At 41.4% G+C, this 20144-nt stretch overlaps 3 protein-coding genes across 5 annotated transcripts in view; 1 reads left to right on the top strand and 2 right to left on the bottom strand.

Moving 5' to 3' along the window:
• The window catches only part of capn10 (calpain 10), a 162671-nt gene that overhangs the window by 26776 nt on the left and 115751 nt on the right, over positions 1-20144 (bottom strand). The window lies entirely within an intron of this gene.
• yeats2 (YEATS domain containing 2) lies at positions 476-12461 on the top strand. Of its 2 annotated transcripts, XM_079569985.1 has the most exons (29): positions 476-612; positions 984-1089; positions 1182-1279; positions 1349-1441; positions 1512-1745; positions 1834-1952; positions 2790-2951; positions 4111-4222; positions 4335-4379; positions 4456-4624; positions 4936-5178; positions 5256-5420; positions 5926-6014; positions 6512-6691; positions 6764-6986; positions 7074-7232; positions 7416-7537; positions 7727-7873; positions 7951-8133; positions 8308-8662; positions 8736-8870; positions 9267-9402; positions 9483-9559; positions 9663-9742; positions 10265-10472; positions 11216-11451; positions 11864-11938; positions 12055-12128; positions 12228-12461. In XM_079569985.1, the coding sequence occupies exons 2-29, from the start codon at positions 990-992 to the stop codon at positions 12334-12336; spliced, it is 4128 nt and encodes a 1375-aa protein (XP_079426111.1). In that variant the 5' UTR covers positions 476-612; positions 984-989; the 3' UTR covers positions 12337-12461. The 2 variants fall into 2 exon arrangements, with proteins under 2 accessions (XP_079426111.1, XP_079426110.1); XM_079569984.1 differs by having other exon boundaries at positions 6764-7232.
• On the bottom strand, positions 13254-19748 carry map6d1 (MAP6 domain containing 1). The gene is made up of 3 exons (XM_079570021.1): positions 19089-19748; positions 18721-18982; positions 13254-14358 (listed from the first exon to the last, which is right to left on the bottom strand). The coding sequence occupies exons 1-3, from the start codon at positions 19562-19564 to the stop codon at positions 14281-14283; spliced, it is 816 nt and encodes a 271-aa protein (XP_079426147.1). The 5' UTR covers positions 19565-19748; the 3' UTR covers positions 13254-14280.

The following is a 20144-nucleotide window of genomic DNA, read 5'->3' as shown; positions in this document are numbered from 1 at the left end:
TTTTCATTTATTTTAGTGACAGCTGGTGCCAGATATTTTATGAGTCATTGTGTAGAACAAGTATGCAAATGTCATTGGGCAACTTTCTGTTCCGTGCTCAATATTCAGAATTAATTTTTGGTTGACCCAATACATGTGGCGGGGGGTGTGCTGTTTTTGTATTGTTTTTGACAAATGTAAAAAAATAATAATAATAATCATCATCATCATCATAATAATAATAATAATAATAATAATAATAATAATAATAATAATAATAATAATAATAATAATAATAATAATAATAATAATAATAATAATAATAATAATAACAAGAATAATAACAAGAATAATAATAATAAAAAGACTCATATCCAAGCAATTCTTGTTTTCAATAACAGATTTCTGGTGAGCCTTCAGTCGTCATCAGCCTTTGTTTTTGTTATGCTGTCTCTACGTCTCTGTGAAACAGTGGCCCCTAGTGGTAATTGCACGGAATTGATAGCTAGCTTATATCATTAGAGAATTAGCAATATGATTTTGTACGGTATTACAATGCCGCATCTGCAGTGAGCTCCTGAATTAAAACACGTGTCTTGTAAAGAAGTGTTGTTCCCAAAGGATACACATACCGTGAGTATAATTTAATTATCGTGCAACTACTGCAGGTTGTACTGTCTGTGCTGTGCTAACATTAGCCCACGCTAGCTTTGGACACCACGTTAGCAGTCTGTGTGGACGCTAACTGCACAAATGCAAATCATTACTGATTGAAAATTGTACAGGTACAAGTCAACATGGACCAGGTAAAGTTCTAACCCCTGAACAACGAGTATATGAATCCATTTAAGCGATTGGAGGTGCGTGTTTTGGTTTGCTAACAGAATATGTTAGCCTAGCCAGAGAGAAATCTCATGTAGCGTTATTTATAATGGCAAGGAGCGATTCCACTTCTCCAGCCAATTTAAACTTTGGGACTTACACTTACACGTTTAATTGAACAGACAGCCATGTCAGGAGTGAAAAGGAAAATTGAAGGCAATGACCCAGACTACGAGGACATTTCTCTGGTCCAGAACAGTAAGAGAAACAAAGCAGAAGAACATAATGGTAAGTGGTTGTTTGCATCCCCTGCTACAGCAAAAATATACAAATTCATGAATGTATGTGTCTGAAGGGAACTCCACTTCATGTATTTGCAGCTCGAGAAGCAACAGTACAAAAGATTGAACACATCATCAGGGAACAGTTTTCATTGGAGATGAAACATAAAGAGCATGAAATTGATGTCATAAACCAGGTATGCAACACAGTTATCTTTTCATTTTAGTTCTTAATCACCTTACCAAAATATGTACTTGTTTTGCAGCGACTGAATGAAGCCAGGAGGATGATGGATAAGCTAAGGGCCTGCATAGTTGCAAACTACTATGCCAGTGCTGGTTTAGCAAGGAACCCTGAAGTAAGTGTTTTTGTGATTACATATGTACAATAAATGTGGAGATTATTTTATCATTTATTCTTTGCCACAGCAAATCTCAAAGAGTGACCCTGCCGTATTGAATCATCCTGCCATCAAAAAGTTCCTAGAATCACCATCCAGATCCTCATCACCTCTCAACCAAGACTCAGAGACTCGTTCTTTGGCCCATTCTGAGGCAGAGTCTCTCTCACAGCAGGGAGAGGGAGGCGATAAGGATGGAGATGGTGCGTGGAGAGATGATGGCAGCAGACAGGAGCGTAGACCTGGGCGCAACACGGGCAAGGTGGGCCTGAAATACATTGACTTGAATTTAAGGGGGGCTGCTCATTGTTTTATTACATACTTTAATCAATTGATCATATTTGTGGTAGGACACTTTTGGAGTGCCTTCATGTGTTGGTGCCGAACCTAGAGTGACGTACCACACTACAGGAGATGAGGCTTCCAGACTTTATGTAAAGAAGACAATCGTCGTGGGGAATGTATCAAAGTAAGTGAACTAATTTGCGCAATTTTGATCAAAAAATGTTGCCAAGTTAACAAATATGTTTTCTATCATGAATAAATTGTATACTACAGTGTACTTTCTCACCAAGTAATGTATTTTAAGAATAAAGTGTGGCTTAGATTAGGCATGGGGTGTCCAAACTTTTTTTCATGGGGGGCTGCATATTGAAGTGTACATGGGGTGAAGGGCCATAGATCGGTGGTTAGTGCCGCGACTAACGGAGCTAATTGTACCCCATGCTTAAAACCTTCATGCCAGCTCTGACTCACATGTAAAGGGTTTGTTGTTTAGCTAGAATTGTGTAGAATTATTACATTTCAAATAAAAAGGACCATCTCTGGGGATGTGTGCAGATTCAGCAAGAAGGCCAAAGGCCACCAATAATTGGTCTGAGGGCTGCATTTGGCCCCCGGGCCGCACTTTGGACACTCCTGGATTAGGCACTCAGTATTTCAGATTTAATTTTGGCTTTCATTTGGTTTGCTTTTCCCTTTGCATGTGCCATGATGAATTGACTCATGACGTTGCCTCAAGTTCAGACTTGCTTCAACATTTCAAGTGTTTTTGCTCTTGTCCTGATCCTTGGGGTGCTCTGTCAATCTAGTACATTGGGCCCTTGGTAGTTGAAAACATTTTTTTCCAGGAAACTTGAGTGGGTTGTTATTGGGGGCTATTCGTGGAAACCCATGTCTCTCATGTATGTCACAATACGTGAGACTGGAGGAAATGACAAAAATAAACTGACAAATATGCTGAACAAATATTTTTTAAATATATATTGCATCATGTATCATGATTATACAATTTCTGTGGTTGCAGGTACATTCCTCCAGATAAACGAGAGGAGAATGACCAGTCGACCCATAAGTGGATGGTGTATGTGCGGGGCTCAAGAAGAGAACCTAGTATTGACCACTTTGTAAAGAAAGTTTGGTTCTTCCTTCATCCGAGTTACAAGCCCAATGACCTCGTGGAAGTCAGGTTTGTTTGTGATAGTTGAATTTTTCCTGTGCATTAGATGTAAACATGCTCTTTTTTGTGTAATTTGCTGACATTGTTTTGTTCATCTCGTCTATTCCTTTATCATAGTTACAGTAGCTCCACCTCCTTTTCAAGCCTGTCTTGTCAAATCAAAGACAGTTTGGAAGTTATTTTAGATTTAAGACTGAGATTGAAAGACATTGAGTTAGACAACACTGTGGAAAAACTCCTACATTTACTCACAGATCCAAAACTGAAAAGACTCAGTGTTTTATGCTGCCCCCTTTTGGAAATGTATGAGCATGTCCTGTTAGTTTAGTTTTACCATCACATTTAAGATGACAACATTGAATTTGTTATACATAATGGAAAATAGTGTAATTTTCTGAGATTATTGTTGAAGGAGCTTTAGATAAGCTTTTAAAGATGAAAATATTATCAAAACAAGTACATATTTATTAATTATTAATTTGATTTATTTGATGGCGATAGATACAAAAACATAGACAAACTATAGCATAAATCTGATGTATGTATCATAGTGCTTATAGCAGAAACTAATTTGCAGCACTTGTCCCTAGATGGGACCAGTACAAATAACACTAATTTCAACAGACTTAGTAAGTGTTTCTTCTTTTTCAGTTCCACCACCCGCTTTTGAGTCCCAGCCCGCCAGTTGAGAAATACTTAAATGATGAATCAGACAAGACATTAACAATTATGTGTGACAAATTGTGGGCACGCCTAATTCAGGCAATATGAATTTAGCCAAAACATTTAGGTGTAAATTAAATATGTCTAGAAATATGAAAATAAAACACTTGAATGTGACTCTCCTTGTGCCTAAATAGGTGATCATTTTCACCAGCTCAGCACAGCAGTACTTGTCCTGAGTTGTGCTCTCCTTAGGTTTTCTGCCGGATGGAAGGTTAAGTGTAGAACCTGCTTCCAGACAGGACCTATTGTTTTGGAACTAAACCCTCTTGCTGACTTTGTAAATAATAATAATAATTATTATATCCGTTCACACTTGTGGAGTGTATGTGTTAACTAATGTCGTGACAAGAACACGGCACTGTTGTACACATTGCACAATCATCCAACTCTTGTTCAACATGATGTTTACACTTATTGGTTTATTTTATATGTGTTTTTGTAGTGAACCTCCCTTTCATTTAACGCGCCGTGGTTGGGGTGAATTTCCTGTAAGGATCCAGATTCACTTCAAAGACCCTCGGAACAAACGTGTTGACATCATCCACCAGCTGAAGGTAAGTTCACCATACATATACATTATAAATCCTACAAGAATCTCAGGCTCCTACTGAAAATTATTGGCCAATACTAATGAATACTGTGTTTGAAATATTGTCTTTTTTGCAGCTGGATCGAACATACACAGGTCTTCAGACTTTAGGAGCCGAAACAGTAGGTTTTTATTGCACAGATGCACTCTGTCTGACACTTAGTTCTGTCCCTGTTCATATATCTATGCTTGCTGTAGGTGGTTGATGTGGAGCTTCATAGGGACTCTCTTGGGGAGGACTTTATCCCTCAGCCTTCATCGTCCAAAATGGCTCCCAGAGCATCAAGCCCCATCTCTGAGACATCCTTGCTTTCAACACGTGCACCCTCCAACTCCCCCATCTCACAGGAAGCCACTGGAGAAAAAGGTATTAGAAATGTTGCCTTAATATGGCGTTTCTCATCCAGGGGTATGGGAACCCTTAAGGATACGCAGGCACTTAATTATTACAATTATTTAAAATACAAAAATGAAGGTGAAAGTGAAGTTGAATATCATTTCAATAAATGCAAAAAAAAAAGTTAAATTGTAATGATGTGTTCCGTATTTTAGTTGATCACTTTGTAAGTAATTAGCAGCACCCTAAAGGTAGGGGTTACTAACAATTTAAGATTTTCTTATGACAGTTTATTTGACTTTGCTTTAAATTTAGTCACCATATATCAGTTTTGAATCTAGGTTTTAACAAAGCCGACACCGGGACGTCTGCTGGAGCATTAATCTCCAGCCTCGCTGCTGGGGAACGCACACCCACCCGACCGAAAACCAGTGAGAGGGTCTCTCTGGGTTCCCATAGTAACTCAGCCTTTCAGCCAATCACCACAAGCTGTAAAATTGTCCCTCAAGGACAGCCACCCAGTCCTGCGGAGTCTCCTGGCAAGTTATTCCAGCCTATTACAATGAGTTGTAAAATTGTTTCAGGTGAGAGTGTTTTTTTGTCCAACAGTGAAGTTGGTTCATACATGTACAGTTTCTCACATGTTGATTGTACCCGACAGGTTCCCCAATCTCTACTCCAAGTCACTCGCCACTGCCTCGCACCACAACAGCATCTACCCCTGTTCACAGCAAGCAGAGCTCTTCCGGGCTCCCGAACAATCCTTACATGACTGTGGAAAAACCAGGCCAGTTGGTTGGCATGGCCTCTTCTTCTACCGCTACAGGTACAAGCACAATTATTAAGAATAGTCAAGTTGAACCCAGATCTTTTCATGTAACAATACATTTCCAACATAACATACTGAGGGAAATTTGCCATATCAACTAGATTTTTGTATTTAAAGTCAGATTTCTTTAATAACAATAATACTTTGTCTTAAATGGTGTCTCTTTATGGGAAGTGTATTAGCAACAGGTAACGGCCAGTGTTCTGAATTTACTTCACTTATAGCACCTTTCTCCATGTTACTCACTATTCAGCCCACTCAGTCCATCCCACACTCCTAAAATGCAGAGCGTAAGATGAGAGTGCTTTAAGTGGTGCTCTATCAACCTGGAGGGATCGATGTGGGCGTTTTGCTGCTGAATCACTGAACATCTCATCACTGTCACAGTCCTTATTTGTGAAATAAGTTTTGAGTTGCCGCTCTATCTATGTTTTTGTTGGACTTTTATACTCATATGCGTTTGTGTATTATTTGACAAATTGTGTGTTCGCTGCCTCCACAGGAAGTCCTTCGTCCAAATCCGTTACTCAGGGCACGCGATCTCCTGGCCCCAAAGTTCACACTGGCACCTTACTATCTTCAGGAGTAAAGGTGAGAATTTACAACAATTAGATCCTCACTAATGGAGAATGAAACCCACTGCCCTTTTTGTAGAATCTGCATCTCTGAGACGCACTGCGGTATTAATAGAAGTGACACTGACATTTTTAGCGCATGTGGTGGAGCATTGGCAGCACGTTTAAATAGGGCAGCCTTCTGTTGATGTGGAGCGAGAGGGAAGCTTCACAAAGACAAAAAGTTCACTGTTTAACATAACACTTATCTGCTCATCCCCATCCTACATAGCAAAGACTGACATAAAAGCATTTCACTGTCACCTAATTCTGCTTTTAAAGGTGAACTAGTCATGGTGTAAGCAAACAAAATTGCAGGTCGATATTTTCCATTGAAATGAGTGATCTTTCCTTATTTACAAAGAATAAATGAAAAAATCGGATGGCCATCTGCTTTTGTAACAATTTTGTTTTTGATCTGAATTAAAAGTGAACCGCTCTGTATTAAGCTCTGCTCGCTGTGTTCATGTGCAGGTCATCATAAAGCAGGAGCCTGGGGAGGTCTCCACTCAGCAGCACCAGATGGTTTCCACAGCAACCAGCCAGCAGCAGCAGCCCGCTGCCGCCGCAGCTCACCAGCTTGTGGCTGTGAAAGGAGGTCACATGATATCTATGTCAGCGCAGAAACAGTCAGGAGGGTCCACAACTGGCAAGGTCTGACCATTGAATACCTCTTATATGGCCTCTTCCACCCTGCACGTTTTGAATTCATAAATGTTGTTTTAGATGATGGGCATTCCTGTGAGCTCAGCTCTCCAGTCTGCGGTCAAACAAGTGGCGATCAGTAGTGGACAACTTCTTGTCACCAAAGGAAGCCCCTCTGCAACCAAAGTGATTGGAGGGAAGCAGGTCTTGGCTCAAGGTGTTGCTAAGGCCATTGTCAGCGGGGCAACCAGTCTCCCTGGTCAGCAGGCTGGTGCCAAAGCAACAGGAAGTGGCAAAAGTGGAGGTCAGCGTTTGTACACATATTTTTATTTAACTCGGACAGCAGTCCTTATCATAACTAGGCTTTCATACTTGTATACTTGTGTTCTAGTTATGGCCACTCTTCAATTACCTGCCAACAATCTAGCAAATCTGGCAAACCTGCCTCCAGGCACCAAGCTTTACCTCACAACAAACAGCAAAAATCCCTCAGGAAAAGGAAAGCTGCTTCTCATCCCACAAGGAGCGATTCTGCGAGCTTCAAGTGCAGGTGGGATACTGTTTTTCAATCTTTTCAACATTTTTCTAAGTTATGTTACACAATCTCGGGGACTATTGGTTCGTAAAAAAGAAGTGTTTGGAATAAATCTCAGAACCGTTTATTCTGGGACTGTGATGCTAAGTCTGAATGTTTTTTTCAGTCTGGAAAATGATGTGACTTTATGTAATGTAGGTCAGCAGTCTCAGAGCAGCTCATCAGCAAGCTCTGGGGGCACACAGAGTTCCTCTTCTACTTCGAGCAGCCTGCCATCCAATCTCTCCTACACATCGTACATCCTTAAACAGACCCCACAGGTGTGACAAAATGTTTTTTTTTTATATTCTATGCTCTTCTTTATCATCAACACTTAATATCAATGAGTTTTCATCAAATCATTGCTAAAGTGAAGTTGTTAAAATGTCTTCTCATAATGTCCTTCGAAATAAAATGTAGCTAGGACTAATAAAGTAGTTTTTAATAAGTGTGTTCCTACTTTTTCCCAGGGTACATTTCTGGTTGGCCAGCCATCACAGAGCTCGAAGCAGGCTGGAGGCTCTGGTTCAGCTGGTCACTCCGCCACATCTTCACCAAGTGGTTCACCACAGGCCATCCGGGTCACAGCGGGACAGAAAGCCGCCATTTTAGCTCAGGTAGGCACTAACTGGAGCTGGAAACAAACAAGAGGCCGCTGTTCTATTTCTACAATTATTTTGTTGGTGTTTGACAGGTGGTTGGTGGCGCTCAAGGCACTCAGCTGAAACTCTCGGATGGGTCTGTGAAGACTGTTACGGCAGGAGCAAGTCATTTGTCTAAACCAGGAACCACCACTTTGCGGATGACGGGAGGAGTCATCACTGCTGCCAGCACCACGCCTGGCTCCGGCACGGCATCAGTAGCCAGCCAACAGCAGGTACGTTTCAACCTGTCAGACTCAGATTATTTTGAATGTGCATCAGCCTGAAAACATAACTTCTCTCCTTCACCGAAAAGGCTAAACCAAGTGATTATTTTGTCATGGTGAACTAAACTCCATAAAACTATTGACATGGCTATGAGTGTAAGTTTGTTACTTTCATGCACGCAGGCAGCTGATGGTGGAAAGGGTACACATCAGCCCTCGCTCCTGATGGCGGCCAACCAAGCAGCCATAATCAGTGCAGCCAAAAGTGCCAGCTCTGCAGCCTTGGGCCACTTATCAAAGGCTGCTGTGGCCACGTTGGTCAAAGGCAGCGCTAACTCTGCCGCCAAGAGTACAGTGGGTTCAGCCGGTGTTGGGGCAGTCACTAAAGGCATGATAAACCCGCCCGGTGTGAGCAAGAGTGCCGGGACGGGGGCAGTAGTCAGTGTGCCCAAGAGCAACAGTGCATCACTGATCACTGCAGCCTCATTGGTGAGTGGGTCAGCAGCGGCGGGAGGAAAGACCACAGCTACTCTCTCAGGTACACGGAGAATATATTTGATCAAAGTCACAATTCAAGGTTCCAATCATCACCTGTTGTCCATGTGGTGTAGGTATGTTGAAGATTCATGCAAGTGGTTCTGGCTCGCAACCCACTGTGCTGACAATCCCAGCCACCCAGCTCAAGCAGCTGGGGGTGGGTTCAGGATCAGGAGGCCTGCAGACGCTACTCATGCCACCAGGCAAAGGTAAATGTCACTGAACACACAGGAGATAATGGATGAGTCAGGGTTTAATCACCAGCTACATTAAACGGTTTTCTGTGTTTTAGCAGCACAAATCGAGGCATCATGGGAATCAAAAATGCAATTGGGGCTCTATTGTTATTTCATCATTTTTTATTTATCAGAAAAGAATAATTCATACAGTAAAATGTCAAACTGCGCCTTGTGTGATAGAAGGGAAAAGTTCTCGTTTCTAGATAGTTTTTCATGTTTTATTGCACATCCAGCTGTTGCACCAGTCTGTTTGGGCCATTTCTCCACATTGAACCAGTTTTTTCTATGTAAAGGCCTCTGGCATAAAGGGAGAGGAGCTTGTGCCTACTTCACCGATCCTTTACACTTGTTCATTTGATTTTACAGTAAAAACCGAACCTGGTGCTGGCTCAGCTGGTCCGTCAACACCCGTCACTTCCACTCTCCCGCTGTCGATTACCACGTCTTCAATTACTGCTGTCAAACAGGAGCAAGGCCTTGACTCTTCACACTGTCTCATCGAGTAAGGCTTTTTGATGCAACTTCATTTACAGCAGCCAATAAGCTTCAATTCAATATTATTAATTATATTATGTTCCTTAGTACTGAGCACATTGAGACCCTGATGCAGCTTCTGACTGCTGTCGTCAGGAAATTCCCCCTCATTGTACCAAATAAAAGTAAGTACACCTTCATAACACTGAGGATATCTATAACAATGTTGACAATGTTGGTAAAAACAATTTTTAGGAAACTTGTTTCATTTTTCAATATTGTTTTCAGCTGAAGACTCCCATCCATTCTGTGCCTCCTCCACGGAGCAGTATTATTCCTGGAACATTGGCAAGCGCCGAGCGTCAGAGGTACTGTGTTGCAGTGAATTTCAAACTCTTGCTCCGCTTTTCTCTTCAGATGTTTTTACTGTCACACCATTGTAAATGTTAAGAAGACAAATTGGTGGTTGCAAAGATGCCTAATAATATTTCAGATGACAGCTGTATTATTGCAGCACACTTTACAAGTCTCACATGCTGCAGGTATTTGTGACAGGGCTGATCATTTGCATTGTTTGCACTTTTTTGTTTTGCGTAATCAGTTTCCGCGCCGTGTGCTTAATCTACACGGTTTGTGCTTACTTTAAGTCTTGTCCTATCTGTGCCTTCTTCTCTCCCTAATGTCTTCATCAATACTGTTTTACTGACTAGCCTATGCTTTGGCCGTCTGTTCTCTCTGGCTCTCATACAATCACCAACAGTGTTATTTATATCTACAGATTTAAATTCTTAATTGGGGAAAAGTCGTTATAAGGGTCCTGTCTGGTACAGAAGCTTAAAAAAGCTGAAGCATTACCTTAGTACTGTGTTTTAAGCAGACTTGTCTCTTAGCTTCAGCGAGCTGTGGCTGTAAAACGGGTTGTCCAGGACGTGTTGGATCGTTCGCCTCGCCTTCAGGCTCTGACCCCCCCAAAAACCCGGGAGGTGGTGCAGTGGTGCCGACAGAGGGGCTACACGCCACCAGACCCAGAGCCCCAACGCAAGAACACTGAGGACGAGTCAATAGAGGACATCCTCACACAGATAGACAGTGAGCCAGGTGAGCATCTGTCAATGTATTAGAAGAGCACTTTCACACCCACACGAGGTGGACCAAAAACATCAGTTTAACCAAGTGAAATGACTTAAATTGTAATAGAGGAGAAGTATTGCGATTAGATTTTAAGAAAAAAAACAAAGTTCAGGAGCATTAATATTTGAGAGAACACTAAGAAGGGATAGCAGGTTTTACACACAAGACCCAATAGAAACTATTCTTTTCTATTTTTCCAGAGAACATTGTATTTTCTGGAAAAAATAGAGGATAGCTACAATTATGCAGCTTTTGAGGTTTGACTAATTGTGAATATGCTAATTCCCCAATAGACATCTCTTTTCTGTTTTAATGAGGGCGCTAGAGAAATGTTTTGGCAAGCTCCAGTTTTGGGAAAACCTTGCCTTTCAGTTGGTATCTGTTCTGTAATCCACCGCTGAGAACAATACACCTCTCTGTTTTCAGCAGTTTGAACTACAGTCGATATTTTTTCTTTTCAAGGGTTGCATGCCTGTGTTGTGTGGGTGCAGTGCAGCTACCAGTCCATCCTATAATGCATTAGCAATCCTGTAACGAGCACGGAGCCTCCATTAAGTTCTCATTACCTCCACTATGTGTCTTTGTAAATCTTTGATTGTGCCATCTCACTGCCACTGAGCAAATGTTTTCTGCAAAATGCTGAACACTGTTTTCTTCTTTGATGTTAAATCGGAGCTTGTATAATGATGTGCTTTGTCAACTTCCTGCAGAGTGGCCCTCGACCCTGAGCGGTTCAGAGGAGCTGATGCAGCGGCTGGAGCAGATGCAGGCCTTACTGAAGACTGAGCCGGAGGAGGCGGACGAGCAGATAGTTGACATCATCACAGTAACTCCTCCCGGCCATAAACTCAAGGTCAAAGAGGAGGAGCAAGAGACCGACTCTGAGCCCAAATTCTTCCTGGGAGCCAGCAAATCTGCCCAGTTTGTCAGTGAAACAGCCCAGCAGGTTGGAATGATTAAAAAACACATCACACAACTTTACAATAGGACAGTAGGTCTAGATAAAAGTGAACTGGATATGTTTGTATATACTTCTGACAAATTTTTGGTTACATCCATCAGCTCATAAATCTGTCACTTTATTTCCCCCTCATTGTTCTTGAAAAAAAAATCTAGAAAATTACCTTGGTTTAGTAGAATTATTTGGGCCTCCTTTAGTGTTTTTTTCTTTTTTTGTTGCTTTAATATACTATCTTTGTTATTTGGGTATACAATTCTTACTTAACCAAACCATTTATTATTTTACTATGAATATGTGAGTGTGTGTTTTATTTAATGTTTTTACTACTGTATTAACTACAAGTAGAAAGCAAAATGAAACAATGGTTAAGTCACCATAAACGCCTTGTTTGTTGCAGATTGGAGTGAGCTTCCAGCCGATGGAAGTCGACAAGAATGTGTTCGCTCCCGTCATTGAAGCCATGATTTTAAGGGTGAGACTGTCTTTGTATTACCATTGACTACGGCCATCGATACTTTTGACGTATTTTTTAGTTTCTTTTGGTCTTTGAGCCCTGAGTGTTATTCTGACTATGGGTGTTCTCAACAGGCTACGGAGCAGTTTGCCAGTGATGTCCTGAGGGAAGCCTTGGCTGTGGCCTATGCCAAATCCTCTCAGAACAGGTAAAGCACCAAGTCCTTGTGTTGAGTGAGTGGTGGTCAGAGAGGCTTTTGGTACTGGGCTCTAATGCTGCTGCTGTTCTTTTTTTTTTCTTTTCTCAGAGCTCCTAGAGAAGTCACAGCCATGAACATCCACCAGGCTCTCGGCAGCGTCCCCACATGTGACTTCCTCTCCAACGCACACATGGGCGTTCTCATGAAGGACAGTTAACACAACAGAAGAACCTCACTGCGATTGCAAATGCATGGATCCGAGTAGAACTGACGAGGGGCTCACTTATAATCTACAACTAACCACATTGAACTGGTGAAGGTGTCGCACAGAAGCAGATTTTTGGTTTTCTTTAGAGAAGAATTTTAACTAATCATTGAGACGCAACAGAACGAATGAAGTTGAATTGCTTCATGTGCAACATAACTATGCGCTAATGTTGGCCTCTGTCGCCTGAATCCTTCAAGGGATATTTCAGGTTTTTGACATAGGGCCGCATTTCGTAGTTATCCAGAGTGTTGCTGATTTCTGGAGATATTTTTTTGTCATTCATGCAGTTCTTATATTTGTGGCATTAGGCTAATGCAAGGCTAGCACATTTCTACGATATCTGCTAGCCTGCATTAAAAACAGTCTGACCCGCTCCACAGAGCACCTGAGGCAAATCGCTTGTAACGCCAGACTAACTATATAAATGTCTGTGTCGATAGAATAATTTTTACCATTTTGCATGTAAAATAACTTATATTTGAGCAGCATCAGCTTCGTGGTTGTATAAGCTACGCAGCGGCGGAGTGATCTACTAGAAAATAGTCCCTCAAAATGCGATCATTCATGTGATGCAAGGTCAGTTATATTCCAAAAATTATTCTATCGACACAAACATTTATATGGTTAGTCTGGCGTTATAAGTGATTTGCCTCAGGTGCTCTGTGGAGCGGGTCAGACTGTTTTTAATGCAGTGTAGCTGATACCATAGAAATGCGCTAGCCTAGCATAAGCCTAGCGCCACGTAACTCTTCAAATATAAGAACTGCATGAATTACCAAAAAAAAAAAATCTCCAGAAATCAGCAACACTCTGGGTAACTAGGAAATGAGGCCCTATGTCAAAAATCCTGAAATATCCCTTTAACAAGTATGAAAGTCAGTCCCAACAGATTAGGAAACGGTGGGAAAAGCCCTGGAAACCACAGGACTAAACAATTCTTGAAGCATCATCATGTTTTATTAAGACAATACAGGACTTCACTCACTGTGGAGATAAGAAACTGACAGGAAGAACAATATTTATTTTGTTAAGAATCTGGACTAATGGCCAGCTAAAAGTGCTTTTAGATGTTCCAATGACCTTAATGTATTTATCATGAGACGCACAGTGTTTGACCAATTTGAAATACAGTAGGCATTTTATTTTTATGTATGACAGCAATGATGCAACAGTGCGTGGATGTTTTCACAATGTGTATTTTGAGTATTTAATTGTAAGTGAAGTTGTGTTGGTCATGTTCATGATGTTATTTAGTGGATTGAATGAGTTTAAGTGGGATCATGTCTGTTATGCCTGTTGTGAAGATGACCAAACATTGTAATTTCACGTTTTAGTGCAAACCAATAACATGAACTAATATTCTTGTAATAAAAAGATAACCTTTTCCCTGGTTGTAGTTGCGTTACGCGTTTTAATTCTATTTTTTGCTGAGTTGTTATTTGTTTGAAAGACTTGAGTAAACTGGCATTTCAGTCCATTTCCTTGACATTCACAAGAAAAGCTTTTTTTTTATTCACACACACTCGTCATATTGTACAAAAAGGCAAAACATCTTCACACATTTCCATGTGCTTTCGTCATAGTGGGATATAGCTAGCAAAACTGACATTTGAATTTCAAGCATATTCATAGCAACATTAAAAGTTCATACAGACCACATTCAATGACTTAACAAATAATGAATAAGAATGTTTTATAAAGATACAGTCACACAAAAGTGCAAGCAGCAGTGTTTGCCTACAAATGAAAGTAATCATGCACACCCCAGGGGCAAGAAAAGTGGGGACTTGTGTCTCTTCTCAGGCTTCTACTACACAAATCTTTGCATAGTTTATTGTGTCCTGCTTGAATTAAATAACATCTCCTTTTGTAATTTTTTTTAAATCTGTACTGTCAGATGTTGAAGACTCTTGATCCGCTCTGAAAGACAGCAGAAGGGTTTGGAGGCAGTTTGGTCCTTACCAGATGTTCCTGCACAGAGGAAGACAAAAACAAGAACATAATGTCACAGATGAAGGGCAGGGTGGCGGCCGCTGGACGCGTGAAATGAAAGGAGACTGGTCATACTGCGCCGCCTGTGAGCATCATGCTCATTGTCAGGAAAAGAAACACACAAATAGATTGCTTCTTCTTCACTTAGCGCTCCTCTGCTCATGGCAGCTTTTCTCAAAAGCCTTATAACAACCAAGCAAATTTGCACATTGGGGAAAAAAATAAAACAAAAAAGCAGATCTTCACTCAAAGGTGGGGAAAATTGTAACCTGGCTATGATTTAAACTGGATAAGCTTTTATCAAATGTAAAAAACCTACTCAATGATTAATTATTAAAATATAAGGTCAAAAAATATTGTCATCCGCATAAATACTTAAAGCCACTGTGTAGAATTTTACCCAATAAGTAAAATTGAAATACAAGCATTTATTGACAGATATTTTCATCATTGAAAAATACCTCATAAATGTACAAACAAACATATGCCTTTGCTGTGAGCGCCTCAGCTCTCCAAAGACATGACTGTAACTTTACTGGGAGTGGGTACGGCTCCAGCTCGTCTCCATGGAGATGTGACTAAAGTCAGCAGAATTTGAGATTTTAACAGGTTAGGTCCTCATCCAAATCCATTCTTTGATTACCCACTGCTGTAATAGCATTTTCTGGGTAAAGCTGGTTATTATCTGCATGTTTTGTACTGATGGCAACAGTGTAGTCCAAAATGTTAGGCAGTGTGCCTTTAAGTAACAGTAATTATTTGAATAGAAGTAAAACTACTCTTAGATTCTAGGACCACTTGATCCTTTCCACAGGGACTGATGATCTGCCATCTCTACACCTCACAAATTAACAGCAGTTCAGGTTTTATATTGATTACTTTTTCAGGAAAGCTCAGTGATCCACATAAATCCATTTAATCTATTTTACTAGAAATAGCTAGGCTGCATGCAAGGTGTCTGCGTATTTCAGCGATACAGTTTGCCTCATAATAACAAATCCAAAGTGCTCTTGTACAGCTATGTTTATACTAAGTCTATAGCTGACTGCAGTTACTGTAAGTAAAAGCTGCCGTCATAGGTAATTTGTATTCCGCCAGTGGCGTAATGAGCCTTTGAGTTTATAAAAGGGCATTGCCATTTCAGATGACTTGCATGTTTCAGCCGCTGTTGGTGAGACTAGTCTTTAGGGTGGGCGGGTGAGCTGTCCCTTCATTTCTGTGAGCGTGACTGCAGCTCTGTGAGAGGTGCAGTGCCGCACAGATGTTGTATGTGTATGTGTGAGAATGAACCTGTTCACCCCCCTCCTCTTCCTCCCTCACACTACAACACAGCCTCTCTCAAATTAGATTCAGCGCCAAGAAGACTGCAAGCGTGTGCAACAAGGTTCTTTAACAGATAATCCATCAAACGCCGCTCTCTGGCCTCCGCTTCGCCCTGCGCTGTGGCTTTCTCACCCTCCCTTATGTATCACATTGATTCATGCTTCAGACTGAACTTTAACTTTTCTCTGGATCTGGTTAGGAGATGTCTTAGGGTGCATTAGAGATGGAAAAGGATGCACCTGTAGTGGCATATATTTGGCATGATTGAGCCAAGCAACTTTAAGATGTGGGCTTTTTACATTATATTCTTACCTAAGTGTCTTGCTCATAGACAACACAGCAATAGGCAGTGTGCTGATAGTTGGAATCAATCTACACCTACCCAGCTACAGCCACACAGTTTTGTAACCAGAATGATTCAACCCAAACAGTCCACCCTCCTCCCTGGACCATAGCCTGCCCATTTGGCAAAGGACACTCTTTGGAGGTCCTGGGCAGCGTGGGAACAAGGCAGAGATCCAAGACGGAGGCCGACACGTCCTGCTTTTTCAATTCAACCAGCAGCAGATGAAGCGAAGGATAAGTGTCAATTTTAGGTTGTTATGTCCCTTAGAGCCTGCCTGGTTGTGTTATGTAGTAGCCCAATGTAAGCTGCTATTTATCACTCCCCAAACCGAGCCTTGCGTTAAGGGAAGCAAAGTCTCAAATCACAGGGGGATCACTACAACTGAAAAAGCTGCAGAGTAAGAGTTTCCCGCATGCTAAATGTGTTCCCCATCAGTGCCTTTGTCTTGCTCATCCCCGACACACACTGCGGATTACACAGCAACATCCACACAAATCTCTCCCTTTCCTGGACTCGCGCCGTGTGTGGAAGCAGGCTTAAAATGAACTTTTCAACTCTCAGGGAGGAGCGAGACCAGAATAAGAATGGTCCCAAGAACGGAGCATTTTCTTTAAGGTTAATGAGATATTATTGGTTTGTATCTCAATCCTCTGTTCTTAAGACTCCTAGATGTGTATAAAATATGTTCAGTGAACAATGGATGAATGAATTCTAAAACCTAATCGCAAATCTAATCGCAATATTCCTCAGATGTCTAGTCAAAGGGCTGGTGTCAGATTATGAATGCCATGAATCTCCAAAACAGTAAACGATCATGGGATACAAAATTTGAATTATTTTAAGTGTGATGTAACAATTTCATAACAATGCTAATTTTCATCTTGTAGGCGGTGAAAATAATGGCATTATCTATCAATAGACATTTTTCCTCTGAGATTAAATTTTTCCGCCCCATTTTTCAGAGCACAGTCTGCCAAGTTAACTTTATGCATTACACAGCCTTACGATATCATTGTGTCATGGCCCATACTACAAATGCTTGGACAGACACCTCCGTGACGGATATGAGTCACATATGAGCTGGATCATCAAGCTGATTCTCAAAGATGGCTTTATAAATTGAGACCATTTAAAGATGGGTTTGACCATTTTATACTAAAATTAGGTTGCACATTGTAATTGAACCTAAACCTATATATAATTTTAATAAACTAATGCAACTTCATTTTCAGTGTATTTATCAATGATTGCATATCACTGTGGTGATATTTGTCCTACTCATGAAACATGAAGTTGACAGTTGTTTTTCTACCTATGAAATGTATATATTGATGGAGAAAAATAGCTCGAGACAGATTTTGATTATTAAAAGAAATAAAGAATTCCATGAACTGTACCTCCTGAAAGTTTATTCAACACTGTTGGCTGCGTTTCTCTCGACCTTTACGTTCATCGTTAACTGTTTTCTTTGAATTGCGCAAGAAGGAAAGGAGTTCTCTTGTCTGCCGGGTGAAGTGCGGAGAGAAAGCCCCTAAACCGAGTCTCACATCACAAAGCATCCGCTCATTTCTCTACTTTTATCTAAGAAATATTTACAATTTACTTTCTGTTGTGTTATGGTAATTACTAGTGAACTGGAAATATGAATATGTTCTTAATAATGTTTTTGAAGCACTTCCACTGTCGTCAGTCAATAAATGTTTCTTTGAAGGTCTGAATTAATCTATGGAATTGACCCAGTGTCCTGCCTATGACACTCCTGTCTGTGACCTGCATCGCACCAAGCGTTTTAATAGAGCAATCATCATTTGGTACATTATGCAAATAACCAGGAGTGCCGCTTCTCAACGCCGCCACATATTAATTACTTTTTTTTTACGCTGAACATCCTGCTCTGCCGAGCAGACAAATAACATTTCACTTCTAAAGCACATCAAATTACAGACTCAAAGCCAAAGTCTCTCCACACTAACAGATGGCAGAGTGCAGAGGGGGGGGGGGAGGACAAAACCCTGTCCATCCCAGGACACTAGACATGCCCAGGACTAAAGGTTATCATCCACTATGACCTAATGAGTTGTGGCCAAATCCTGTCCATAACCAATGTATTGAGATTGAAGAGTATCCTGTCCTGTTTTTAAAAGTTAAAAACACAAGCCATTAGAGGCAAGTGCTTTTTGTGAAGAGTGCATCAGTCGTAAAAATAACATTTTACTCTTTCGATTTTATTGATGTGTAACAGATTTGTGACTGTGTTGAGGTAAGTGCAACTAAATTAAAAGAAAAGGAAAACTATGCTTAATGGCTCCATTGAATACTTAAGGCAAACTGTGTTGCAAAGCAGTAGTGCACATCGCACACTGCATTTGCGTGCAGTGTCATTGCCATGTGTAAAACTTGATTTGGGCTCACAGAACTCCTGTGGGGCTTTTTCACTCTCATCGTCAGTGTTCTAGGTCATAATAATGAGAATGGCACCAACAGTGTTACCTAACTCACACTTGGTACATGGCCTGTTTTAAACAGCGAGGTCACTTTGAGCTATACAGGTTGCTGCATCATTTTTCCTGTACATTTCAGAAGAAATATATATCAGATTCCAGACTCCAATAAACCTGAGGTAATATTTGTTTAGGAGCACAATTCAGTGGTGTGCTTCAATAGAAACTCACCTCTCTTTCTAGCAGGGCATTGTGCTGGGTGCTGGAGGGGCTGTGGGATGGGGCAGTCTGTACATTAAAGGAGGTTGAGGGGATTATACTGTCTCCCTGAGTCAATCCTGCAGCCCTATGTGACTCTCCGTTGTAAGCAGCCTGGTAGCTGGTCTCTGGAGCCACGTGGGTTGCCTCAGTGCCAGGTGTAGCACAATGGATGGGGAGGTTTTTTCTGCTGCTTTTGGCCGGTCTCACCCCTGTCCACGGTCTGTACTCTTGTCTGGAGAGAAAGAAGACAACTCCACAACTTGTAGGCTACACTTTATTCTATACTCAGTAGTTTAAGTAAAGTTAATTTCATTGCTCACAATCAAAAGACATCCCACCTGTATGAACTGATCGGGCTTGGTTCTGCACGCTGCTGCCCCGAGACTCCCTCATCTCTGTTCCCTCGCTGGGGACTATCAGAACTGGTCCCGTTACTAATCCAGGGGAAGTTGTCCTTCCTAGGGATAGGCCACGGCTTGTAGTCCTGCGTATACTGAGTTATGGTGGAGAAAGGTACGCCGTGAGGATTATAGTCATCTTGATGCTTATAACTAGGCTCCCTCCGGGTCCTGAACGAGCCCCGGGGCCCAGGAGCGTGTGCGTGCGCCGCGGTGGCGCGTGGAGGACTGGAGTAGTCATTGGCAGGTGCGCGCTCTGACGCTGTAACCTGTTTGGTGACAGAACGCACTTCGTGCTCTGCGATGTCCGAATAGTTTTGTATGGTCAGCGGGACAGACAAGTCCGACTTATCGAACTGGTCCCAAAAGCGAGCCAAGCAGCACACTCTGCTGATGCACGGCCACGCCATCCCCATGCGTCAAAAAGCAAAACGAGAGAAAAATGAAAGAAATCACAACGAGAAGCAGCAGTTACATTGAGTCAAAGTAGCCCTTCCAGCCGCTGCCCTCGAGTCCGTATCATAAAGTAAGTGCCCGGCAGGAGATCCACGTTCTGCCAAACACCGTCATCATTGCACTCACGTGGTCTGTGACAGTGATCAACTATGCAGAGAAACAAAGATTCTTCTGCGCGCCCCTAATGGATTCAGATGGTTAAACACAGCAACCATACCACTGTAGAGCAAAGAAATGGTCATAAATGAACCTGGTGATATTTATAAAAAATATTTAAAGGAAATCCGCTCAATGTATGTTGTTTTGCTAGTATGTAATCAAAAGTTGATCTGTAGTGTTTTGTAGGCATATTGAGAAAGGTCATTTCAGTGGGCTATCAAAAAGAGCTCTAGGTCCTCACAAAAAGTGTTCTTATACTTCCATATCCATAAATAGCAAGAGCATAGGAGCTGTACTTTGACACAAAACAAGTGTGAATTGGGCCTATAGGGCTATTTAGGCGCTGGGATTAAATGAAGTGGAATGTACTACAGTTAAATC

This window comes from Gobius niger, assembly GCF_951799975.1.
Source record: "Gobius niger genome assembly, chromosome: 13".
In the NCBI taxonomy this organism is placed as follows: domain Eukaryota; kingdom Metazoa; phylum Chordata; class Actinopteri; order Gobiiformes; family Gobiidae; genus Gobius; species Gobius niger.
Note: the sequence above shows the minus strand (reverse complement) of the source record. Positions and strands in the feature narration are given on the sequence as shown.